Source organism: Hyaena hyaena, unplaced genomic scaffold (assembly GCF_003009895.1).
Source record: "Hyaena hyaena isolate Hyena2069 unplaced genomic scaffold, ASM300989v1 scaffold_1147, whole genome shotgun sequence".
In the NCBI taxonomy this organism is placed as follows: Eukaryota; Metazoa; Chordata; class Mammalia; order Carnivora; family Hyaenidae; genus Hyaena; species Hyaena hyaena.
Genome location: NW_024081783.1, coordinates 367,459 through 394,177, shown reverse-complemented (window position 1 = coordinate 394,177; position 26,719 = coordinate 367,459). Strand labels below are relative to the sequence as shown.

At 47.4% G+C, this 26,719-nt stretch overlaps 1 protein-coding gene across 10 annotated transcripts in view; it reads right to left on the bottom strand.

Annotated features, from left to right (window-relative positions):
- Positions 1-26,719, bottom strand: part of PRKCE (protein kinase C epsilon) — a 493,249-nt gene that overhangs the window by 155,315 nt on the left and 311,215 nt on the right. For all 10 annotated transcript variants that reach the window (XM_039222525.1, XM_039222528.1, XM_039222530.1 and 7 more), the window contains 5 exons: positions 25,533-25,567; positions 24,225-24,310; positions 20,112-20,241; positions 3,500-3,642; positions 867-963 (listed from right to left, as the gene is read on the bottom strand). In XM_039222525.1, coding sequence (XP_039078456.1) covers positions 867-963; positions 3,500-3,642; positions 20,112-20,241; positions 24,225-24,310; positions 25,533-25,567 — 491 coding nt within the window. The remainder of the gene's footprint in view (positions 1-866; positions 964-3,499; positions 3,643-20,111; positions 20,242-24,224; positions 24,311-25,532; positions 25,568-26,719) is intronic.

Sequence of the window (26,719 nt, the reverse complement as noted above, 5' to 3'; positions counted from 1 at the left end):
GTATGCTGACATGGGTCACACTCCCAGGGAGGGTGTGACAGCACAGATTCTGAGCTGGGGTCCCAAAACCAGGATGGGTACGGTGTCTCTCTTACTGCTGACTTAGTTCCAGGCCTTTGGACAGAACATTTTGCCTCTCTGATCTTCCACTTCCTGCCCTGTAACATGGGGCCAGGGATGGAACACTGACACAGGGCTCGTGTGAGCAAAAGATTAAGAGAAGGAAAGCAACAGGGGCTGCGGAAAATCAGGGGACTATTGTCACATAATGATGATTATCCCTGCTCTGCAGAAGCAGATGTCCCTTCCCAGGGGCGCCTGGGTCTGGGCACCAGAGGGGAAGGTTTTAAACGCGTTAGTCTCCCCTCAGCATTCTTGGATGCCTGCAGAATTCAGAAACTTCGACCACGGGAGGCATATTCTTATGGGGAAAAGGGAAACATCCTAAGTTGAGCTTTAGGAAGGGCTCAGGCCTAGAGCCCGCTTCCTCCCTTCTCTGGTCTGTTCTGTGCTTGGCGCTCCTGCCTCTGCCCACCCCTGCTCTCAGCTTTTGGGTATCATGATGAGAGTCAGGAAGGAAGTTGCTCTCAGCTGAGTGGTACAGACACACAGAAGGCCCGGGGCACTTTCCTACACTTGGAGCCCTAGGGAAGAGGCAGGAGTAAAGAAAGAGCCACAGCATCCCCTGCTCTTTCTCTCTTACCCTGGCACGGACAGGGTTTAAGGCGAGTACTGCCATTTGGTGCCTCTCCCTCAAGAAATACTTGTAGAGAGAAAAAAGCAGCTAACAAGTCAGCAGTGGCTGACACCCTCGGTCCTTCCGATGACACTGCTCAGAGGTCACAAAGCAAATCTGAGGGTCTCACCCTGGTCACAAGGGGAGGTGGGTGCTGACTTGGATCGATCTTCCTCAGATGGTGAGCTTCCAGAAGCAGGCTGTGGAGACTCGGCGCCAGCGATGAGCTAGAGAGAGGGAGAGAGAGGGCGGGGTACGGGGGGGGGGGGAGAGACGTGAGAAGGAGGTGGGGAGCTCCCCCCAGGTCAGAACCGCCAAGATGCTGGACCCGAGCGAGGGCTGTAGGATCCCTGGTACACAGCAGCACTTGCTGAACTGACACTCGGAAAGCACAGACTTAGGTCTCACCCAATACTTAAGGGGAAGACCAGAGCCTGCATGTGGTGATGTACGCAAGTGCTGCGTCACTATGTCGTACGCCAGAACCCAACACTACACTATGGGGCAACCTACTGGAATGAAAATAAAAACTTAGAGACTGAGGTTTGTTCAGTCTTTATCCTACACAGAGACAACTGACCCGTCTAAGCAAAGCACAACTGTACCCCTGCCATGAAAACCCCCTCACCGATACAAGCAATGTGAGTTTTCATGGTTCTCCGTCATCTTGTTTGGCTGTGTTTAGTTCATGGCTTCTGCATGGGGAAACTTATGTGGGGCGCTCACCTCAGGGAGACTATAGGGTCTTTGAAGGTAAGACTCTATCGAGCATGGGTATGGCTTCTGGCCCCTTGCACAAAATGATACCTTTAGCAGAAGCTCAATAAATATTTTTAGGTGCATTGATATCGGTTGGCAAATTTTAATAGGACGCCCTCCAGTGAAGTCTATTTCCTGGCACAGATGTTGGGACGCCCATTTGGAGTTCCTACTAACATTAGAGGTTTGGACTAAGTGGTCACACGTACTTCTCTATTTCACTCCTGATCTGGAACTGTGTGCACACGTCCTCGCTGGGTGAGGGACTACTTGCAAAGGGCGACGTGAAGACAAACAACACTCCAGCAAGCCTGACACTCTTGCAAAAAGCCCATTTAGCTTCTGAGCAAGAGCATCTCTCTCCCTTCCTTGCACACTAAGTCGAGCCACTACTTGGGTCATGTGGCTTTTTCCCAGCGTTTGCATCAGAAGCAAACCAGCAATAAAAAGATCAGGATCCTTCAGTCTTTAACTCTGTCTCTTCTTGAGTTTCTCCATGTTGGCTTCTTACCATCAGGTGCACCCACATCTCAGACAGACAGATGGTAGCTGGTTATTGGCATTATGGCCCATGTCAATCGGGGCTTGGGGGGGGCGGGGGGGACAGGTGTGTACTGAGTTTTCTCTTAAATGCTTCATGACAATTAATGATGGTTCTGTCTCAATTTACTTCTAGCAAGGAAAAAGGCCGGATGTCCTGAAAAGGGCTCTCTCTAGAGCTCATAAATGTGTATGTCCAACACTGACATCACAAGGTATTTACTTAACCTGCCTCTTCGGTGGGGGTCTAACATTCCTGGGTGCTGACATTCTGCTTGCAATTGTGATGCCTTGGGTCACTAACTGAAGTCCTGTTTCCACTGGTGGGATTTACAGAGCTGAGAGTCACCAGAAGCACAAAATTCCGTAGCTAACCAACTGGGGAGAAGAAAGTTCTCCTCCGACTTTGCAAGACAGTTGTGCTTATTGAGAAGGTAGAGAAGGAGGAGTTTAAGAAGATGAAAACCATCCACACCTCCTCACTCAAGGGAAAGGGCTCTTCTGAGATGCATCCGGGAAAGGGCGTGGGCAGCTTCTAAAAGAAGGCAAACATGGAGCCCTTCAGAAGGTATTTTAGGGCAGGATTTGGGGAGAACATTGGGAGTCAAAAGTGTAGAGCACCCGATGTCAGGCTTACTTTTCTAGCAAGTGTCTGCGAATGCCTGGTCCCAGGCGATGAGGACCACTGCCTGCCTCTCACCTCCACCAGAACTTCTTGCCCCGTTAAACATGGTTCTGATTTTCTCATAACTGATTCTTTCAAAGACTCTTACATTTTCTAGGCTGGGAGCCAAGGCTAAGAAGGGCCTTCAAACAAAATGCTATGGATGCCTTTAGCTCTGTTTACATCTGTGGGCCCTGACTTACCAAAATAGCATTTTAGCAAATGGATCTCTTCCCAGTGACATTCCGAATGTCACACGGGTAGAGACGGGGCTCGGGTCTCCCAAGAAAGGCCCAGATGTTTCATGTCACGGGGCATTAACCATGTCCCTTGGGCAGCTGAGTGCGGGCACTAGCACAGATCTTCTTGGCTTGCTCCCTAGAAAAGAATGTGGTTCCAGCTTTTTGTCCATTTATCCTCATTACAGTAATACCAGGGGGCGAAGTTCAAACACTGACATTGCTTTCATTCCAGTTCTGGAGGCAGATAAGCCTGTTTCCTTGTCTAGAATGGTGCTTTTTCTAGAGGGGATTCCAAAGTCCTCATCTCATGTTTCCTCGAGGAATGGAACTTACTTTGTCCCCCACCCCCCCAACTTCTGGAACTGAAGGAGCCTTTAATGTCGCCTGCCTGATTTCTTTTCTTTTCTTTTCTTTCCCTCCCCTTTAAGCACATGCTATTTTTGAGTGCAGCATCTCAAACCCAGCGATCTTAGAAGCTCACTCTATGGGGCTCTCAGGAAGCCCGCACAGAGACAATGGATTCACAGAGCTCCAGAAACACCCCAAATAGCCAGTTACCTTTTTCCTCCTCTGGCCACTGTTGGTGATTTTGTCTGGAGTGACGCCTAGGTCAGCCAGGACCTTGGCAATGCCTCTGGCGTCTACTCCACAGTTGGGGGCTACGTTGGTCTCACAGCGGCGATGGACGTTCATCTTGCAGACTGTGAGGAGACACAGAGAGGAGACCTCCAACATTCATGACTGAAATGTTATCTCGTCGTTTTTTTCTGCTCATAAACGTAATACGTGGTCATTTGACAGAATTTGGAAAATGCAGAAAGACAAAAAGAGAAAGATAAAAATCACACAGAACTAAAAGCATCCACCCAAACGCCCAACAGAGATCACTGTTGGTGGATGAAGAGCACATTACATTTCCTTTCAGGGAACAGACCAGTGACCGGAAGAGAACGTAGCTGGCTTATCTGGAGAAAGTTCATGTGGATCCTGAGCACAAATGGGTTGCATATACACAGCACACTCTGCTACTTTGCCAAAATGTGGGAATATTACCCAGAGAGAAGTGCCTGCGGTAGAGCCTACTGAGATGCCCATCTGAACGCGAGGCCACTGAAGAAGGTGACCTCCAGGGCTCCTTTCAAATCTAAGCTCCAATTTCAAAGGAATAAAAGCTGTGCTTGAAACCCTTGTTTTGCCCACATCACTTAGCTGTCCTTGGCATAGAGCATCTCAAGTGAAAATATCAACCATTCCAGTTTCCAGCCTGGATGACATCACTGGGTCCCAACAAGTACAAAGCTGAACACAGACCGAAAAACCCATTCTTCTCAGATTTACCAGAGAAGGAAGGTCACAGGGCACACGCTGCCGCCAAAATGAACCAGACAGACTGGGGTGGGGGGGCGGGTAGCTACAGTGAACCACAACTCACGGGGCAGAAAGTCCCCAGCAGCAACCTCTGTGGGGAGGGGCTGGGGCCGGGAAACCGAAGCAAAATTGGCAAAGTGCTGGAGTCTCTGGGAGGACAAGGTTGAGAGTCTGAACTCTGGGCTGACCCGGTCAGTCATAGGGGCCCCCACATCTTTGTCAGTTTTGCTTCTAGGAGTTTGACCAGGGTTTCACAGTAAACCCTGAAGAAAAATTCCCTTATGCTTCTGGCGGCAGTGGGGGTGTGCGGGGGGGCGGGGGGGGGGAGAGTAACTGTTTTTGAAATAAACCAGAATCCTTTGTTCTTAACAAGGCCTGCTTTTAGGAGAAACTATCTTACGAGAACCTCAACTATTGTAGTTTTATCAGATCCTACCTGACCTGCGGGGGGAGGAAAATACCCCAGCTAGCTGCTGTAGCTTTGCCTGTGGGAGGAGGGAAATACCCAACCCAGTGTCTTCTTGCCTTCCATGTGGAAAAAGAAAGATACCCAACTCCAGCCCCCTCCAGCCATACTGTCCTACCTAAGGTGAGAGGGAAAAGAAAAACAGTAAACACTGAGTAACACTCACAAAGCTCATAGTTCAGAGGCACAGGTTCAGGCAAACACTGAGATCTAATTATAGGACTATAGAATGCTTCCCCTCCCCCACACCCTCGCCACCACCTTATTAAAGGCCTATTTACTGCAGTTCCTTTTACCCAGTACACCACGTTCAGCTATCAAGAAAAGTTAAAAGGCATTCTAAAAAGGTGAAACACACAGTTTCAAGGAACAGCGCAAGCAGTCAGAACCAGACCCAGACATGGCAGGAATGTTGGAATTATCAGACTGGGAGTTTCAAACAGCTATGATTAATTTGCTAAGGGCTCTGATCAATAAAGTAGACGGCATGTGAGAATAGGCGATATAAGCAGAGAGATGGAAATCCCTTTAAGGAAGAATCAGAAGGAAATTCTAGAGATCACAAACACTTAACAGAAATGAAGAATGCAATGAGCCTGGGTGACTCAGTCTGTTGAGCATCCAGCTTCAGCTCAGGTCATGATCTCAGGGTTTGTGAGTTTCAGACCCATGTGGAGCTATGTGCTGACAGCTCAAAGCCTGGAGCCTGCTTCAGATTCTGTGTCTCCCTCTCTCTCTCTGCCCCTCCCCTACTCATGCTCTGTCTCTCTCTCTCTCAAAAATAAATAAACATTTAAAAATTAAAAAAAAAGAAATGAAGAATGCCATTGCTGGGCATTCTGCCAATGCCATTGGTACAATGGACACGGGCGAGGAAATAATCTCTCAGTTTGAGGATGTGTCAAAAAAAAAAAATTCCAAAACAGAAACAAAGAGGAAAAACAAAAGACTAAAGAAAAGAGAGGCTGTCTAAGAACGATGGGACTAGAAAATAGAAACACCAGATGAAGAAGACAGAGATAAACAGAAGAAATATTTGAAGCAAAAATGACTGAGAATGGCCTCAAATTAATGTCAGACACCAAACCACAGATCTAGGAAGCTCAGAGAATACCAAACAGGATATACGACAAAATAATAGTAATAATAACAACAACAACAAACTATACGTAGGCATGTCATACATAAACTTCAGAAAATCAAAGATAAAGAAAAAATATTCTTGCAAGAAGCCAGAAGGAAATAACACCTGACCTACAGAGCAGCAAAGATAAGAGCTACATCTGACTCATCCCCAGAAACCAAGCACAAGAGAACAGAGTGCAATATTTAAAGTACTGAGAAAAAAAAACAAAAAACCACCAACATAAAATACTGTATCCTGTGAAATTATTCTTCAAAAGTGAGGGAGAAAGAAAGACTTCTCTCAAACAAATAAAAACTGAGGGAATTCATGGCCAGCAGACTTGTCTTGCAAGAAATGTTAAAAGAAGTTCTTCAGGGAGAAGGAAAACAGCATCAGTCAGAAACTCAAATCTGTATAAACAAAGACCATCAGAGAAGGAACAGTGATGGTAAAATAAAAACTTGGTTTTCCTTAGTCTTCCTTGATCTAGGAAATAACAGTTCCTCAAAATAATGGCAAAAATACACCCACTTACATATGCTTATGTTCATCATATGTATATAAATATGTGTGCCTATGTGTAAGGGAAATGAATGACAGCAATGCTATATGGAGTGGAAGAACTTATGATTATTTTGTTACTATAACGCACTTGCATTACCCCCTGGAACATTAGAATGTTATTTGAAAGTGGATTTGGATTAATTGTAAATGTATATTGCAAACACTAGGCAACCACAAAGATAAGTAAAAAACAAAAAAAGAGTAATTGATATGTTAAAAAAAAAAGAGAAAATGGAATCGTATGAAATAGCTGAAAACACAAAAAGAAAAAAAGGAATAAAAATAGGAAGAACAAGGGCATCAAATGGAAAATAGCAGCAAAAATGGTAGTTATTAATCCAATTATATCAATAATCACTTTAAATGTCAATGATCTAAATATAGTAGACCCTTGAACAGCATAGGAGTTAGGGGTGTTGACCCCCTGCATAGTAAAAAATTCAAGCGTAACTTCTGACTCCCTCAAAACTTAACATTTAGTAGCCTACTGTTGACTGGAAGCCTTATGGATAAGAAATAGTCGATGAGCTCATATTTTGTATGCATTATATACTATATTCTTTTAACAAAGAGGAAAAAATGTTATTAAGTAATAAGTAAGAGAAAATACATTTACAGTGCTATAAAAAAATCCACATATAAGTGGACCCACGCAGTTCAAACCTGTGTTGTTCAAGGGTCAACTGTATGCCAATTAAGAGATATTTTTAGAGTGGATCAAAAAACAGGACCTGATTATATTTAATCTACAAGAAATATACCTTTTTTTGAGGTTACATTTTTTTAAATTAATTTATTTATTTTTAAATTTACATCCAAGTTAGTTAGCATATGGTGCAACAATTATTTCAGGAGTAAATTCCTTAATGCCCCTTACTCATTTAGCCTATCTCCCCCTGCACAAGCCCTTCAGCAACCCTCAATTTGTTCTCTATATTTAATAGTCTCTTATGTTTTGTCCCCCTCCCTGTTTTTATATTATTTTTGTTTCCCTTCCCTTAGGTTGATCTGTTTTGTATCTTAAATTCCTCATATGAGTGAAGTCATATGATATTTGTCTTTCTCTGACTGGCTAATTTCATTTAGCAGAATACCCTCTAGTTCCATCCATGCAGTTGCAAATGTCGGGATTTCATTCTTTTTGATTGGCGACTAATATTCCATTGTGTATATGTACCACATTTTCTTTATCCACTTGTCCATCAATGGACATTTGGGCTCTTTCCATAGTTTCAATATTGTTGATAGTGCTTCTATAAACACTGGGGTGTATATGCCCCTTCAAAACAGCACTCCTGTATCACTTGGATAAATACCTACTAGTGCAATTGCTGGGTCATAGGGTAGTTCTATTTTTAATTTTCTGAGGAGCCTCCTTACTGTTTTCCAGAGTGGCTGCACCAGTTTGCATTCCCACCTGCGGTGCAAAAGAGATCCTCTTTCTCTGCACCCTCGCCAACATCTGTTGTTGCCTGAGTTGTTAACGTTAGCCATTCTGACAGGTGTGAGGTGGTATCTCATTGTGGTTTTGAGGTAAATAATCTACAAGAAATATACTTTAAATAGAAGACATATTTAGATTAAAATTAAAGGCGTGGAGAAAGATATACTGTGATGACACTAATAAAAACAAGGCAGGCGTAGCTATATTAATTTCAGAAGGAGCAGACTTCAGAGCAAGGTAAGTTGACAGGGATAGCAAAGGGCATTACATAATGATAAAGGGATCAATTCTCAGAGAAGACATTAAATCTTTAATGTGCATGCACCTAGCAGCAGGGTATCAAAATATGCAAGGGAAAAATAGAACTGCAAGGAGAAAACAGATGAATCGACTGTTATAGTTGGAGACATCAACACTCTACTATCAGAAACGGGTAGATCCAGAAGGCATAAAATCACTAAAGACATAGTTAAAGTCAGCAGCACCATCAATCGACTGAATATAATTGACTACTATGTCTAGCAATTACTTCTTCCAACAACAGCAGAGTACACACGCTTCTCAAGCTCACATGGCACATTTACCAAGACAGACCACATTCTGAGCCATAAAACACACCCTAACAGATTTAAAAGAACAACAACAACAACAAAAAATCATACAATGTCTGCTTTCAGACTATAGTGGAATTAACTTAGAAATCAATAATAGAAAGATGGCTGGAAAATCCTCAGATGCTTGGAAATTAAATAACACACTGCGAAATAACACAGAGGTCAAGAGGAAATCTCAAGAGAAATTTAAAAATATTTTGAATAGAGTGAAAATGAAAATATAACTTCTCAAAATTGTCAGGATGCAACAAAACCATTTCAGAAAGACACAAACTCTACCAAACCTCAGAAAAGAAATAGACAATGTAAAAGGTCAATTAAAGCAACCAAGTCAATAATTAATAATTTTCCAAAATAGCACCAGGCCCAGATGAGTTGACTGGTGAATGGTACCAAACCTTTAAGTTAGAAATTATACTGATTCTCTATAATATCTTCTGGAAGATGAAAGCCGAAAGGATATTGCAAGAAAAGACAACAGCAGCCCTCTCATGAATATAGATGTAAAACTCCTCAACAAAATACCAGCAAATTGAATCCAGCAATGCATAAGAATAAATATAAACCACAAACAAGTAGGACTTATCGCAGGTATGCAAAACTAGCTCAGCATTTGAAAATCAGTTAATGGAATCCTTCACATCAATAGGCTCAAGAAGGAAAGCCACACAATTCTATTGATAATGTGAAAAAGGCATTTGGAAAATCCAACACCTATCATGATCAAATCTCTTAGCAACCAAGAAATACAGAAGGATTTCCTGTACTTGATAAAGAACATCTACAACAAACCTAAAGCTAGTATCATACTTGCCAATGAGAAACTAGAAGTTTTCTAATTTTAAGCATGAGGCAAGGTTGTCTGCTCTCACTATCCCTTTTCAATATTGTATTGGAAGTATTAGATAATACAATAAGAGAAGAAAAAGAGATAAAAGGTATACTGATTGGAAAGGAGGAAATAAAACTGTCTTTATTCACAAATGACATGATTGTCCATCTAGAAAATCCCAAAGAACTGAAAAAAATCTTCTATAATTAATGAGCAATTATAGCAAGGACGCAAGATGCAAGGCTAATATACAAAAGTCAATTATTTTCATATATACCATCAATGATCAAGTGGAATCTGAAGTTAAAAACACGATGATATTTACATTAGCACCTAAAAAATACTTAGGTATAAATCTCACAAAATATGTACAAAGTCCATAGGAGTAAAACTACAAAACTCTGATGAAAGAAATTTAAAAACGAACTAAACAAAGGGAGAGACATTCCATGTTCATAGGTAGAAAATATTAGTGTTATTAGCGTGTCAATTCTTAAGGCATTTTCAATAAAAAAATCCCATAAAGTTACTTTGTGGATATTGACAAAGGGAGTCTAAAGTTTATAGGGAGAGGCAAAGACCTGGAATAGCTAACGCAATATTCAGAAGAGCAACTTTGGAGGACTGAGACTATCTGACTTCAAGACTTATTCACAAAGGTATATTAAGACCGTGTATATTGGTGAAAGACAAATAGATCACCGGATCAGAAACAGAGAGCGCCGAAGGAGATCCCTATAATTATACAACTGATCTTTGATAGAGGAGCAAGGGTACAATGGACCAAAGATTGTTTTTTCCAACAAAGAGAGCTGAAACACCAAGACACCCACACCCACACCCACATACACACACCCACACCCACACACACATACACACCCACACACACACACACGCGAATCTAGACACAGACCTCACATCCATCAGGTAAATTAATGGAGCACAGACCTAAAGATAAAACTCAAAACTATGAAACTCCTAGAAGGTAGAAGAAAACCTAGGTGATCTTAGGTACGGTGAGGATTTTTTAAATACAACCCCAAAGGCATGATCAAGGAAAGAAAGAACTGATAAGCTGGGCTTGATTACAAGCAAAGGCTTCTGCTCTGCAAAAGACATTGTCAAGGGACTGAGAAGACAAGCCACAGACGGGAGAAAATATTTGCAAAAGACAATCTGATAAAGGCTTGTTATCCAAAATATGCAAAGAATTCTTAAAACTCAACAATAAGGAAATGAACAACCCAATTAAAAACTGGGCAAATGACTTGAGCAGAAACCTCACCAAAGATATACAGATGGCATCCACTGAAGATGTTCAACATGATATGTCACTAAGGGATTGCAAATTAAAACGACACTGAAAATACCACTACCGCACCTATAAAAATGGCCAAAATCCAAAACATGGACACCAAATGCTGGCGAGGATATGTATGAAGCAATAGGAATTCTCATTCATTGCTAGTGGGAGCGCAAAATGGTAAAGCCACTTTGGAAGACAGTTTGGTTGTTTCTTCCAAAACCAAATATACTCAACCATACAATCTAGCTATCATACTCCTGGCATTTACCCAAATGAGCTGAAAATTTATGTCCACATGAAAACCTGCACAAGAATGTTTCCAGCAGTTTTATTCCTAATAACCCTTACTTGGAAACAGCCAGGTTGTCCATCAGCAGGTGAATAAACTGTGGCACGCCCAGTGGAATATTATTCAGCACTATAAAGAAATTAACTGTTAAACTATGAGAAGACATGGAGGGACATTATATTCATATTGCTAAGTGAAGGAGGCTAATCTGAAAAGGCTCCGTGTTGTAGGGATCCAACTGTATGCTATTCTGGGAAAGAAAAACTATGTAAACAGTAAAAGGTTAGGGAGAAGCCAGGATATATAGGCAGAGCACAGAGGATTTTTAGAGCTGTGAAATTACTCTGTGTGATGCTATAGTGGTGAATACAATGCATTGTACCTGTCCAAAATCACGAAATGTACAATCCCATGAGCGAGCCCTAACATCAACTGAGTGATAATGGGTCAGTGTAAGTCCACTGACTGTAACAAATGTACCGCTCTGCTGCGGGATGATGTTAGTGGGGGAGACCGACTGTGTGTGAGAGTGGAGGGCACATGGGAAAGCTCTATACCTTCTCAGTTTTGCTGCAAACCTGAAACTTCTCTAAAAATTAAAGTCTGTTCACACACACACACACACACACACACACACACAGAGACAACTCTTTCTGAATGTAACCAAGTAGGGCAGCTGGGCCTCCTCCTGGCCCTAGCATGGCCTGGTCACTGGCCTAGAAGGAGGGAAAGCACAGATCACACCCCTACCCCGACTCCAACTCAGGTTTGGAGGGTTCAACTGAGCTATGGAGCTCAAGACGTCCGCAGAACTGAAAATGAGGGTGAAAGGTAGGGACGCTGGTGGGAGGGGCCTTTCTCAGACAACGTAAACACATAAGGAAGCTGCACAGCAGCTTGGCCAAGGTGCTGACCGAATTCACTGAATTCACTGCTAGTGATGCTGGAAATCCTCCAGGCCCATCACGTACCCCCAGCACTCTGTTCTAAATTCCGTATCCCGCTCCCTACAGCAGCAGCTACCCTTTGACACTGAGCTCACCTTAGTGAGCTCCACCAGCACAGTGAATGCTTCCTCCTGCCTCTTCCTGAGATGATAGAAGGGAGAACCAAGCAACCAAATTAAAAGAATTTCTTAGCAAGGGCAACTGATCGACATAACTTAGCCTCTGGCGCCCTCTGCTGTTAAAATGCTGAGCCTGTCTGTTGTAACAAAATTAGCGGGGGTTGGCATATGGAACAGAAATACTCTTCAGGGAATGCATTTTGTACTTTTGAAAATTCTGAGTTTTTTTTCCCTCAAAGACTTTTCTTTTTATTTTTAAGGACGCTGTTATTTCCCTGGGAGAGCCATGTAGCTTTCTTAATAGGTAAGAAATAAAAAATCCCAATGATGTGTCTGTTCAAATGAATGGCACGAGACAGTGATGTTGAAAGTGCTTTAAAAAGTTTGGAGACATGACAGCAAAGCCAGCTGAGGAAGGGAAACTTGAGATAATTCAGGCAGCCACATGGGTCCCCTGGAGGCTGGGGGGTGATATCCAGAGTCCACTGACCAGTAAAATTAAGTGGACCTGCTGGCTGGATCCTAAAGAAACAGGAGGTTCACTCACATTAACGGGGACCAAACAAACTACCCACAGTGTCCTTCCTGCCCTCCACACCCCACCACTACTGGTGAACACCAAGGTCAAGGGCCATCAGCCCTGGGCCACCAGTATCAGCCGATTAAGGCTTCCCTGTCCAGGCTGCCTTGAATGTCCATTTTCAGTGGCTTCACCTGCATAATTCATGCAGGGAAGAAACAGGGCTGGATTGCTGGGGGGCTCTATTAAAAGAACAATCATTATTCTACTGCTACCACTTACTCATAACTGTCAAGCTCCTACTGCGTTCTGGGCAGTGCCGCAGCGCACTCGCCTATGTTTTCTATTGTCCATCCATTCTATTGTCCTCTGGAGAGATTTTCTTTCCGTGTTTGCAGCCTTTTCTTAGCTGAGATTAAGGATGGCACTGAGGGGGGGTCAGGCTGTTGGGAGTTTTTCCAAAGCAAGCGGCCTTCTGAGAACAATGAGAGCGCCATGGCTGTGTGTCCTGCAGCAACCTCCTTATGTTAGTGTGATCTGGCCCTTGAGCACGAGGCAGGGCAACTGGTTTGATTTCAGAGAAGGTTAGAGTGGGTCATGCCATGCTCGGAGGCAGAAGGTAAACAACTGTCAATAGGAAACAGTATAACTATGTAATGCAGGTTGGCAGGCGGCAGGCGTGACAGACTGTGGAGGCCCAGGCAGGAGATGATAAAGGAGGGTAGAGGGGTAGCTGCCCAGGGGGTCACACGGGGCACCAAATGTCACCGGACAGAGATATGGGAGTCTTAATCACCCTAGAACCACCATTCTCAGCTTTCCAGGGACTGACTGGCCAACTGTCTGTTGCCCAACATTCTTCAGATGACAACGCTGATGGAACGTTCCACCGAACTTGTGAGCATGTCCCCTGACATTGCCAGGTGTTATTGCAAAGCAATCCGAATCCACCAGACTCCTGTGGTATTTCGGTGCTGAGCAGCAAACTGCTTCTTCCTTCTGTGCCCGCTACTTACAACTGCTTGCCTACCGAAAATGTCTTCCCTCTTGCCCTCCTTCCTGTTCAGGTCCTTCTCCTCATGGGACAGCTCAAGCCCCATCTACCCACAGAAGCCTGTCCTGACCACCCCAGTCCCAAGGCCTCTCTTGCCCACGACTTGTTCACGCTGATTTCTGACTCACTGATTGGTAGAAAGCTAAAGTAATGCTCTATCTCCATGTTATCCATGATGCCTTGCATAAAGCAGGGTACCACGCTTTCAAGTGAATTCTAACTCTAGAGAGAGTAGCAGAATGTAGGCAGCATAAGGGCAACTCACAGACCAGACCCCAGGGCACGACAGGTAACTGAGATCCTAAACTCCCTACACAAGCATTTTCCAATTGTGCAAAAATTCAAAGTCAAGGCAAGAGAAGGGAAAACAGTTAATGTGATTTTATTTAAAGACAAACAAACAACAAACGAAAGCCCCCTTATGTAATTACCCCCTCATGTGATTCAACCACACAAAGCCCAGGACTTAAAGCTATTGCAGGACTTCTAGGGGCCTTTCTTCCATACCTACTCATACATATGCATGAAGATGCATGTATGAGGATGTCTGCAGCAGCTTAAATAGCAAGGCCACAGAAACAAGTAAGTATCCCTCGAGAGGGCAACGTTGAAATGACCTATGGGATGGTCAAGATGTGGAATATTAAGCAGCCATTAAAAAGAATGAGGTAACTTATACATACACTGAGTTGGAAATACTCTAAGATGTACTGGCAAAAAAGCAAATTACATAACAAGGCATAGACGATTTAATTAAATATTTATTGAGTGCCAATGTGTCAGACACTGTTGTAGATGCTGGGGAAACAGAAAAACAGATGGAAAAAACCCTCTGCCTTCATGGGCCGTTGGAGAGAAAGAAACGTTGTGTATAAGTAATTTAGAATATTAGAAGGTAGGGGTGCCATAAAGACAGAGCAAGCAGAGGAAGGGGATGGAAGGTAAGAGATGAGAGCTTCAGTTCTTAAAAGGGTAGACAGAGTAGCCCTCACAGAGGAGCTGATCATATGTGAGTGTAGGACTGCATGGATGTGAGGGGGTGGGGGGGGAGTGTGGGCAGCTTCCAAGATGGCTCCTAAAGGTCCTCCTGGTATCCATGCCCTTATGTCATTCCTTACCACTGAGTGTGTGCTGGATGTAGTGATCCGTTCTCATGGACACAAAATGTCAAAAGTGATGGGATGTCGTCTGTGAGATGAGGTTACAAAAGACTGTGGCTTCTATTTGGGGCAGCCTTGTTCACTTTCTTGCTTGTTTGCTCTGACGGAAGCCAGTTTCCATAGTGTGAGCTTCTCTACGGGGACCACGTGGCAAAGAACTGACGTCTCTGGCCAACAGCCAGCAAAGACCTGGGGCTCCAACAGCCACATGAGCAAGCTTGGAAGAGATCCTCCTCCAGTCAAGCCTTCAGATGAGACCATGGCCCCAGCTGTCAGCTTGCCTACAAGCTCATGATAGAGCCTAAGCAAGAAGCACTTAGCCGAGCTGCAACTGGAAGCAGACCCTGAGATAACAGCGGTTGTTTTAAGCCTCTAGGTTGCAGGATAACTTGTTACGCAGCAACAGATGACCTAACAGAGTGAGTGAGCGAGTTTAGGTATCCATGCAGCAAACGTACCCAAAAAACCCTTGGAAAAGGACCCACAGCAGTTAAGTCTAGGGATGAAAGCAGAAAGAGACCATTACAGGGTTTTAATGTCTTTTATAGAAGTCTTAAGCCTTACTGGAATCTTTTAGAGGATTACTTACAGATTACTTGTGCTTGTTTTTTGTTTCATTCTCAAAAAACAAACAAACCTTCAAGTTATGACAAAGAGCCGAGTTGTTAGGAAAAGAATAAAGGACTGACACTGCTGGAAATGATAAGACTAAAAATCATTGTTGTGTCCGTTTAGTGTTTTTCAAACGGCCAAAACACTTAAAGAAAAAAAAAAAGGAAGGAGGAAGGAGGGGAAGGAAGGAAGGATCTTCTTCCTTCCCCTGGTCTTTCTGGCTCCGCACTGCCACTCCCCAAAGTACGCGGCGAAGACGGTTCAGGCCACCATTTTCATCAGAGTTCCCAGCAGGCGGGAGGGCAGCTGAGATGAGAAGCCAGCCCAGACTCCTCCAACTGCCCAGCCAGGCGATAATAGCACCGGGACCCGAACAGCCTCCCAGACACTAACCCTGTGATCTCGAAGGGCCTCGACTCCCCTAGGTCATTTGTCCCCCAACAAAATGACCCATTCTTCATCACTTCTTGGAGAGGAAGTCATACTCTGGCTCCTTGGCCCACAAAGGCAGCCTCAAACCAGGGAGGTTATTCAGATGGGATCTCAGAGAAAGGCAGGGAGCCAGGAGGAGGGTTCTTTGGGAACCTCCCGGCCAGACCTTCCCCCAGGGCACCTTCACCCCTGCCTGGGGACAGAGCTGCAATCAGAGAGGACAGGCAGGTGTAGGGGGCCCATCTCACGCAGAGACAAGAACACACCAGGGTGCTGCAGGGCATGCTGTGAGGGGTGTAGGGAGATCTGGCTTTCTGCTGCCTTCCCCCTCCATGCCTGATGGAGGGCAGCCGCGCTGGAGGATGGGAGCGTGGGAGTGTGGGCAGAAGAGAAATGGAAGGCAGGCTCCCCGGAAGGTGAGAATGCATGTCTTCTTTAGAGACGAAAAGAAAAATCATAAGGTCTTGGGTGCCTTTCCCTCCAGGGGGACTGACTCCACATGTCAGTGGAAAAATAACACACAGGCGCAAAAGGGGCCGGAGAGGTTCATGGTGCAGGTGAGGTCGCACTGGGAAGCAGAGTCGTTAAAATTAAGTGAAGAACGACAAGGATTCACATGCCTCGGGGGCTCAGTGATGCTGGCCTCTAAATGGCTGAAGCCAGTTTCCAGTCTAACAGTGGTTGGGGTGCTCTCAGGCTGAATGAGTCTGGAGAGAGACTCAGACTCTACAGCCACTAGAATCCTAAGGAAAAAAAAGACAGGGATGAACTATTTCGTCTGCGTGCTTAGCGCCGGTGTTTTTCTACCCTTGACTAAGGAGCTCAGTTATCCAACAAGTGTCCCAGAGTATCCTCCTTAGGGTCCAGTGCCTCTGGGCCATGGGCAGGGAGGTGGCAGCCCAGAGGACAGAGGTGGGTCCCCGTGGGTCCCTGACTGTATCCCCATTGTGCACTCCAGGTCTCCCTCATCCCCCACCAGTAAAACAGGGTGATTACGTTCCCTCTACCTGGCTGAGGGACGGGCTTCAGGGGAATACACACAAAACCCATGAGCCCATGTGGCTCAGACAATTGTAGGCCAAAGGGAGATTGGCCAAGACAGCCTTGTGGATCCTTCCCTGTAGACCCAAGCTCTCAAGAAAATGGTTTCACTGAAAATATGTGGCCCTATTCCCAGGAACGGGACAAGAAAGCTGAAGGCGTGGGCCAGGGGACCAGGATCCCAGTCCGGGGACCAACTCGGTGCGATCCAGCGAAGGTGGGAACCTGATGGAGGCTTCCAGAGCAGGGGAGGGTGCGGAGCCCAGATCAGAGTCAGGCGGGGTCAGCGCCGGCTCCACAGGAACACGCTCTAAGCCCCTGGGCACGTGTCTAGTTCCTGGTGTCTTTTTCTTAGCAAGCACTGCAGCAGAACCAGCCTCAGGCCCAAGCAAGAGGGACCCCTGCCCTGGCTCCTGCTGGCCTCCTCGGCCCACCACCCTCTCCACAGGGGAAGGGGCCCGCAGGAGCAAAAAGACAGTAGGCTAAGAAAGGATCGAAAGGGAGAAGTAGCCACAGGAGATCTGGGGCAAGGAAAGCATTCTGGAGAGACTGTTAGGCTGGATTGAGGTCATCATACATTTGTCAAGACCCACAGAATGTCCAACTCTAAGAGCGAATCCTAATGTAAACTAGGGATGCTGGGTCCCCAGGGTCCTACTGGCTCAGCAATTGTAACAAATGTAGGGAGTGAGCAGCACATCACGGTAACGGGAACGGGAGAGGGGCAATCTGTGAACGTGCACTGGGGACCCTATATTCTGACAGCCTTGGCCTTGAAGTCCATGTGGCCTGCCTCCTACCTGCTGCTCTGGGCTCCTGGGAACAGGTATCCTTGCTGAAGGTAGCCTCATTGTCCCCTCCCTTTGCTGGAGCCGGCATGAGAGTGTTTCCTGCTGAAACAGCTCAATACACGTCCCTGGGTCCTGCCTACTTCTAGGGTCATCCAAGGACCCCACAGCCCTGGCAGTGACATCTGGGTGCCTGGGCTGCTTTCTTAAAGCAATATTTATGAGATGAAAGTGTCTTCACTTAGATTCCCCAGATTGATCCATCATTAATATATTTACAGAAACGCAGGCCTGGCCTTATCAGAGGGGCATCCAAAGCAGGCTCTGCGCTTCCCGGCAACCCCACTCAACCGTCCCCAAGGGCATCACTCCTCTGCCAATGACACTTGAGGGCCCTGCTCCACTTAATTCCTCCTCTTCCACTGTTTTCATGTCACTTACTGTCAAGAAGGATGTCGGGCAGGCCCCGCTTCTGTGTGTCAGGGTTTTATGTGGGATGCCCGTCTGAAAGTCTGGGCAAGCCCACCCAGGACAGATGTGTGGACAGCCAACACTTCCTCCTGTCCCCAGTCAGGGTGCCCTCGGTCCCCAGCACTGCTGCTTCCAAACTGCACCACCCCCTCATGCCCTCCACACCTACTTCTTACCTCAACTTCGAAAGGGGGATCTCCTGGTTCAGAAGACAAGGGGGTTCTCATGCGATGCCCTCAAAGGAGTCAGAACTTAAAGGGTCATCTTGTGCCCTCACCTCCTACCCCGGACACAGGAGACACACCTGCACCTATGCCTGGCCCCGAGGTTTCCCATCCATCTGGGAGGAGGGGTGTCCATGTTTCTCCTCAAGGCCCATGCCTCTCCCTCCCGGCTCACTAATCTCTCCTGTTTTCACGGACTTTTCCCTCATTATCTAAACCATTCTGAAAATACATCATCTTCAGCCTCCGCACTTGGCCTTCCATCCCACCAAGATAGCTCCTGTCCGGGTCACTGGACCTCCTAAGAGTTAAATCCAACTCCATGTTCTACTTCTTCCCTTGAATGAACTCTGGGGGACATCTGGCATGACTTACCACTTCCTTTGAACATTTTTAAATACTCTCTACCTCTTTTGTCTTCCGCGATGCCTTTCCTCAAGACCTTTGCTCCTACCTCTGAAGTCCCACCACTGCCTTTGCAGGCTCATCCCTGAATGCTGGTTACGTTCCTCCCCCAAACCTCAGCGTGTTACCTTCTCTCAGGACACTCAGGTTCTTCCGGGGATGACACTGACTTCACAGCTTTAAGTACTACCTACTGCACCTTTAACTACTACACTAACAAATCCCAAGTCTGGATGCTCTCCATAGAACTTCCCCCCAATTTCAATGGGAACGCCCAAACAGTTAGCTCTGGTAGGTTTCACACAGGCTCCTCAAAGATAACACATCCTCAACTCAACTCCACCATCTTTGCCTCAAACCTGAGTTCCTCTCATATTTCCAATCAGTGAATGGTGTCACTGCCCTCCCAGTTGGATTTGGTCACACAACCAATAAATCACTCCTCAATATCTCTTAAGTTACTCTCCTTCTCTTCATTCCCTCTACACCTATAAACTTGCCTTCCAATACTCATAACTTCTCACTGGGGTCCCTTCAATGACCTGTTTGTTCATGGCCTCTGGTTTCCTTTCTACCCTTTACCTTGAATTTTTCCACAGGGGGAATTTATTAACAATATATTCAGTACAAATCCCAATACTTCACGGATGTCCAATGCCGCGTGCCAGCTGGACCGGCCCATGAAACGAAGCACCCCATCCAGGTCCCTGGAGCATGTTCCCCCCACCCCACGTTATTACATATTGTTTCCCATCTCATCTGAACAGAAGACAATTCGTGAGCAGGACAACAGGAAACAGAAGAAGGAACTTGAGACTCAAGAGCCAAAGTTTGAACCTTATTTTTGGTAATAAGTGGTGTGACATGAAAAGTTACTTGGTCTCCGAGCCTCAGGTTCATGGGAATAATATCACCTATGGAACAGACCTATTAAGGATCAATAAGATGTCTTAGTTGACAGTGTCCTAACATGGCTCCTCCCAAGAGTAAATGCAGAACCATGGATCGGGACAGGGTATCTATTACTTCTTCCTCACTCCACAACTATTTCTTCTCTTCTACTCCAACGTATCTGTTCCTTAAATTATATCTACCCTTTTATGGACTCATTTTGTTGCCCCGCCTTGCTCCCCGGTCTTAAAGATGGAGGAAGCACACCTCCCCCTCCACATCCCCTCTATGGAGTTTCCTTGGCCGCCATATGCATAGGATTGTTTAACAAATTTCACGAGTAACTACCGAGAGCTGAACAAGGGCTTGTGCTCAGTCCTCCGGCCAGACCTGGAACTTACTCGGGAGGCTCTGGGAAAAGGGATTTTTTCAAGAAAGAAGGAGACCAAGGGGACACGTGGGTACGAAGGGTGAGGACAGGGCACGGAGCACCTTACCTTTGCACTGCAAACCCTGCCGTAGGAGGCCCCAGAGCAAGGACCCGCAATGGTCGCAGAAGGTGGGGACCTTGTAGTTGTGGATACCGAACTTGTGGGGCATGTTGACGCTGAACCGCTGGGACCCCACCTGCAGGGACGGCAAAACACAGGGTCACTGCCAAGGTCGTTCACACACAGAGTGCTTTGTGCTGGAGCTCCTACAGACCTGCTGTCCCCGAAGGCATGGCCGCTGTGCGGGACAGGTCCAAGCGGGGTTCTGGAAGCCACCCTGACAAACAAAGTAGAGAACCTCCCTGGCCTCAGCTCTTGATGCCCGTAATTCATTCTCCACGTCTCCGTTTGACCCTGGGAAGTCAGGCCTGTCCCCTGTGTAGTCCCTCCAGCACAGCAGGCTTCAAACTCTCACAGCGCGTATCACCCACTTTCTACCTCACGTTTTGGTGGTTAAGGAGGTGTCGTGTGTGCTTTTCAATGGTGCTTGGGGCATGAGGGCTGCACCTGTACCGTCTTTGGGCAGCTCGATGGTGGGCAGATTCTACAAACACCCTGAAAACCCAGCACAGCTGTGGAAACTGTCAGCCATCGGTTGGGACAATCCTTGTGGTGCAGAAGTGGTGACCACTGCGGGCACTAAGCGATCAGTGCCGGTCACAGGCCAGGCGCCACCAATCACCGTGAAGCCTTGCCAGCACCCCACGGGCTAAATACCATCATGAGCCTGAGTTTATAGATGGGGAAGTTAAGGCACAGTGGGAACAAGAAGCATGCCTGCAAGCTGATGAGTGGCAGGGCCAGGATTTGATGCCCGCAAGTGTGGATTCAGAGCCCAGGCCTTTTAACTGCTGCTACTGACAAGTTACTGGAAAGGAGTAAAGACAAGGTGGCAAGATGAATGGGGAAGGTCAGGGAGGAGGAGTCCAGGGAGCCTGATCCGCAGGCCTGGGTCTGCCATCAACCAGCTAGGAGGTCACGGACAAATTTCCTGCCTTCGTGGGGCCACAGACTCCCTACGTGGCAGATAAAGATGGCACCCCATTCCACCTAATGTCTCAGGGCTGTGGGGCGGATGAGAAGCACAGCAGTGAGGGGTCATCAGCATGGTCTACCTTTCTGAGTCTCCTATGCCCCTCCGTGGAGCCACTCTCTACCTATGTCCCTAGTGGAGCAGCCATGTGAACCAGGTCCCCTTCAAAATGGGCAGGGACCATCACCTGAGACCTCGTAGGCTGGGAGAGGTCACTCTTGCCACTCTGGGAATCAGGGAGTACCAAGCAGGCAGGAAAGAAGCTGTCTGTCCTTGGCTTGCTGCACACTGGTGAATGAAAGACCCCTGGGCTGGGAAGCATGGAAGGTGGGGATAAAGCCAGACACATACATGACAAAAGGGAGGATGCACACTTGAACACAAATGTGGAGGCGTGCCTGTCACATGCACACATGCCCTCAGGGTCACTTGCTTTCACAACAAGGCACAGAGAGGCCGATCCTTCCACTGGGCCAGAATTTTACTGACCCCAGCTTGAGATGCATGGGCTATCAATGAGGGTCATGGCCCAGTACAAGATCCCCTGATTTACTGAAAACAATAGCGCCCATCCCTCCTTAGACTCATAGCTTAGATGTACGTGTGAGTGAATATAGGCACCTTACCTCCACGTGTGCCTGCTCACTCTGAAGGATGTAGACTGCTGTACCCACCCTTTTCCTACAAATGCTGAAGATGTGGTGGACCCACGTGGAGAACAGGGTCATGCGTCCCAGGATGAGCCTCATGGGGACATGGGTGACAGACAAAGGTGAAAAAGATGGGCAAGTATCCAGTAACTAGGATGTTCGTTCAGTGAGGGGTGGGGAGAGCTGTGTGACCCTCAGCTAGGACCACGAAGGACCCTAAGGGGTCGGAGAATGGGGGGAGGTTGGCGGGGCACAGGCAAGAGCCCCAGAATCAGAGAGGCTGCGAAACAGGCACAAGAGCGCATGTGTGAAGGTTCACACGGGCACACACCACTCAACACAGAGGTCACGGGGAAGAAGAACAGAGCGGAAAGACAACCCTGGAAGGTTAAAAAATGAAGGAAGGAAGGTCACACAACAGGGAGCCTTCCTGGGTCTCCACGCTCGGAAGTGCGCGAGAGGTGTGTCGGGAGGGCTAGCCCACAGATGCCGAGCAGGGAGACAACATCAGCTGGGTGCTCACGGTGCCCAAGTGCCAAAGCAGCGGAAAATAGGAAGACACTAGACGCTTGGTGTATAAAGCTACGTGTGCATGTGTGTACGCACATGCAGGCAGTTACAGAAAAAAAAAAGAGCTCAAAGGACGCTCTCCCCAGCGGTGCTGTATCGGGCAGAGAGCGCGTCCGTCGCCCAGGTGTGCTGGGGAACACCAGTGCTAAAGGGGACTGGCCCTGGGAGCGCCGGGTTGGGCAGTAACTCCACAAGGCTGAGAAACCCACAGCCACCGGCCTCAATCCTTGGCAATTTATCTCCTCGGGAGACATGCCGAGTGTGGGAACACACCTCACCGATGACTTGGATTCACTGCCAATATGCCAGGAAAGACGGAAGAACTCGGTCACAGACTAAGCTCCTGTGGGTATTTCAAATCTCTACCCTCTAGTCCGCATGGCATGGGCTCACTTGGGACTCTTCTCTCCAAGGAGACATGAAAAAGCTGTAGAAATATAGAGAGGCTGGCAGCTGATGGTCCTGGGGGGCGGGAGTTGTGTGCCCCTCGCCTGGTTTCTGGGGGACATGGTATGAGAGCTGGCAAACCAGAAGTGCTCAGGGACTGTCCAGAGGAGGGAACATCTGTCAGCCATCTGTCTCTCATTTACTAGAAAAGCAACTGACAATGTACTTGGGTTACGATCCTGGCGCAGAAGCCAGGAGGCCCCAGGTAGTGACGACCTGTAGTTTCCGCCATGACAGTAGAGCCCCTGGAAAAAACCCTGGCGCCCTGGGCTGCCTGCCCTTCAGGGACATAGAAGGTTCCATCCAAGCTTTGTCCCTTGCTGCTTTCTGGAGACCGCATGAAAGCAAAAGGAGATAAAAGATAGGAGATATTTCAGATGCGAGGATGCCGTTTGGTTGAATTATTTTTAAGCAGCAGAAGGTCGTGGAGTTATTCCTTTCAGAAGACACGTTATTAATCCACCTGATTATGAGCCCACCTAGGGCCTCTCTGATTCCCAATTCTAATGCCCTGTGATTATACTGTATTTATTTCACCGAGAATACAAAACATGCCTTTGAAATCAACTGTTATGAACACAGGGAACATCCAAACTCTCAGTCACACTCTTCTCCCAAATGCTGTTAGGAAGACTCTACCTTCACTGTTGAATCGTCTTGCTTCCTTACCCCTAGCGACTTCCCTAATAAGCAATACAATACTCGTTCGTAAGGATAAGAGACAATGAAGTCTGGTGGTCAAGGTCTCAGACTCTAATAGAACAGACTACCTGGGTTTGAACGGGGCTCTTTCACATAGCAGCTGGGTGATCTGGGGCAGGTTAATCTGACCCCACTGTGCCTCTACTCTCTCTGTTGCAAAATGAAGATGGGTAAGTATGTTGATGTCATTAAGACTGTCATGAGATTCAATAATATATGATGAAGTACTGAAATCAGGGCATGGTAAGTACCCAGTGAATGTTGCCTCTTATTATTACTGTGGCTATTCCACCTCCTAAGTGTTTCTTGGGTTTGGTGCTTCCATTCCATTCCCCCATCGCCTCATAAAGAAAGGTTCTCGCTTGTGCATTATGTCTCTCACCGTTTATGAGTGGCGTGGAGCTACTGATATGCCAGCTACTTTTCTGTTCTTATGAGATAATGACAAACCAATTCACATTTTCCTCACAGGCTTTAGCTCTGGGGTCACACGGCTCTTCGCATGAGATGTGAACCTGATTCTGAGCCACACTCATTCTGTGGAGGGTGCCTCACGCTAGAAGGCTGCGGACAACTCCTTTAATTTTGATCAAACACAACGAAGAAAGCAAGGAGATCTCAGAGAGATAAGGATTTTCTTAGGAAGCCTGGAGGAGGCAGGGGAGGGTGGGAGTGGCAGTGAAGAAAGCCCAGAATTTCAATGTTAGAAATATTTACCTCGTCAGGAGTTTCCTGTTTCTTTAGTCCAGCACACTTCGTAATTATGAGCTCATGGCATCGCTTGTGGACGACGCAAGTGCAAACTGCAAACAGCAAAAAAAAAAAAAAAAAGGGAAGGCTGAGCGACAAGTGGGGAGATTCAGGTCTCAGTAGAGGGCTGAGGGGAGCCACGCCCTTTCTGCCACCAAGTCTTAAAGGAACACCCTGGCTGGAAGCCTTCTGTGCAGTGTGCAGTCATTTCAAAGCACTTTGCCATCAGAGCCATTAGGGTTTCCTAAATGCTCTGGAGAAGAGTGCACCGCTCACACCCAGAGGCGTCAGCACTTTTCTCTAGTTCCAGAAGTACCGATCAATGTCCCTGCTTCTTTATGCCAAGGTCGGGGAACAGTTTCCCTTCCGCGAAGCAGGTCTATTAAAGGCACTGCAGTGGCCCCGTGCTCTACTCTGGACCGTCAGCGCTGGCAGCTGTGATGAGGAACACAGTGGCAGGGGATGGATGTCCTGTGGCACCAGAGGTTTTTCAGCTTTTCGACCTGGTTATGTCCTTACGTGCCGAGCATTTTTGTTTCATTTCATAGCAGCCTACAGCTCTGTCGTCAGCGTCAGGGGGCAGGGTGGTCAAAGAGGAAAGCGACTGCTTGTGTACGTGACACCCCAAGGACACGGGAATGTCCAAGAACACCTATCCAAGTCCCCCAGGGGTGAGACCCCACTTAACCAGTGGCCGGGTGAGCTCTAACCAAGAGGGATCCTTGTCACGACCACAGCGCGTAGCCACCCTCCAACCCTGGACGACTCCACCTTGCGATTTTGTCAAAGAACCGGAAATAAACAATCTGCAGTAACTTCAAGTGAGTCTTAAATGCTTAAAAGCTCATGAATCCACAGCAGAGACTGAAAAAAAGAGAAGCAGTGTGGGCCATGGAGTGTCAGGAGGTGAGGGAACTTCTCCAGGGAGAGAGAGAGGGAGGGAGCGGACAGAACACACGGAGCCTGGCTCCGTGCAGAGTGGGGCCTCCAGAGGGCCTTGAATTGTTGTGTCACCAGGAAAGATGCTAAGACCCCTGGGACACCTGGAGACGGGGGGGGGGGGCGCCCCCAGGTACTCTGCTCCCATGTGCGAATGCAGGACCAGGGCCAGGCGGGGGCACAGAAAGGCAGGGCCTTGCTTCTCGGAGAGGGAGCATAAGCATGCAAACTGTATGGAGCCTTCAAATGTCGTCAGAGCCAGCATACGCTTCCCCTGCCACTGACCCCGATAAATCTGTGGGCCCCCAAGGATTTAGTTCATACAACGCCTCTTACCTTGACACTGGTATCCTTGCTTTCCTATGACACCCCTGAAAAGAAGAATACAACCTTTTAATACAATTTAGGAGGTCAAAAAGCACACAAAGCCGCCCCATTCCGGCCACCGCCCACAATGCACCGAGTACGTGGCGGGGGGTTCCAGCTAGTGATTTCACTCCCAGCTGCAGGGTGCCTAAAATAGGCAACAGAGGGTAGACCCAGTGTTTGGAATGGGGACAGAGTTTGGTCAGTGTCAGGTCTTGGCTTCCTAGACAAACAGCCATTCCAGTGGGGCGACTTGTGTTCTGGAAAGCCACAAAGACTGCCTGCTCAAGGTAGGCCTTGACTAGTCAAATGTGCCATTCCCGGTGGGTCATCATGTAGGTGGGCTGCTGCCTCTAGGCACATCCCCTGGGCATTCCAGAAGCAGTCAAGAGCTCCAGGTCAGTCTGTGGTCAGGACTAGGGATTCAGTGTACTGTGTGATGAAGGCTAATGTTAGAGGCTCCTTCCATGGCAGGCGTAGGGTCCCCTGCGGCAGGGTTAGGGTCAGCATGACACAGAACAATCCAACCAACCTGGCCCGGGGGCCCTGTCCTTAGTGAACCGCCAACTGGCCAGGGAGCAATCTGTAATTCCCAGCCCGGCAGGAGCCAGACATCACCCAGGGGCAGTGCCTCAGGGAGCCTGGAATTCAGTGGTGCTCGCCGTGGGCCCAGAGGCGACCTGAATCCATACATCTCAGCTCTCACAGCCTACTCCCTCCAAACACACAACTCATGACCGAAATACAGACGATGGAGGTCAGAGGGCAGAAGCGGCCCTGGGGGACAAATGCATCTGTGGGTGGGAGTGGGGTGTTATTTCTGCTTCCATCGGGTCTGGTTTGCTCTGAGCTGCACCGCCTCAGATGTCCATGCTAACCTCGGTGCCTAGTCCTGGGAAACCACAAGGGCAAGACAAGCCACTCCTGGACCCCTTGTGAATCCAGGGGGTCTTCAGAGTCCCATTCAAAAGTCCCCTGGCACGGTCCATGCTGCAGACTGCCCTCGCTCGTTCTCCCCCACCCAGAATCCGAGTGTGGTGGCAAACTTCAAGAGCTCAGAGAGGTTGCCAGAAAGGCTGGTGGGATGTCAGGAGAAGCTTACAGTCAGGCCTCTGGCACTTCCTACCTGGGGGACGCCAGACTAGTCTTGTTTTCAT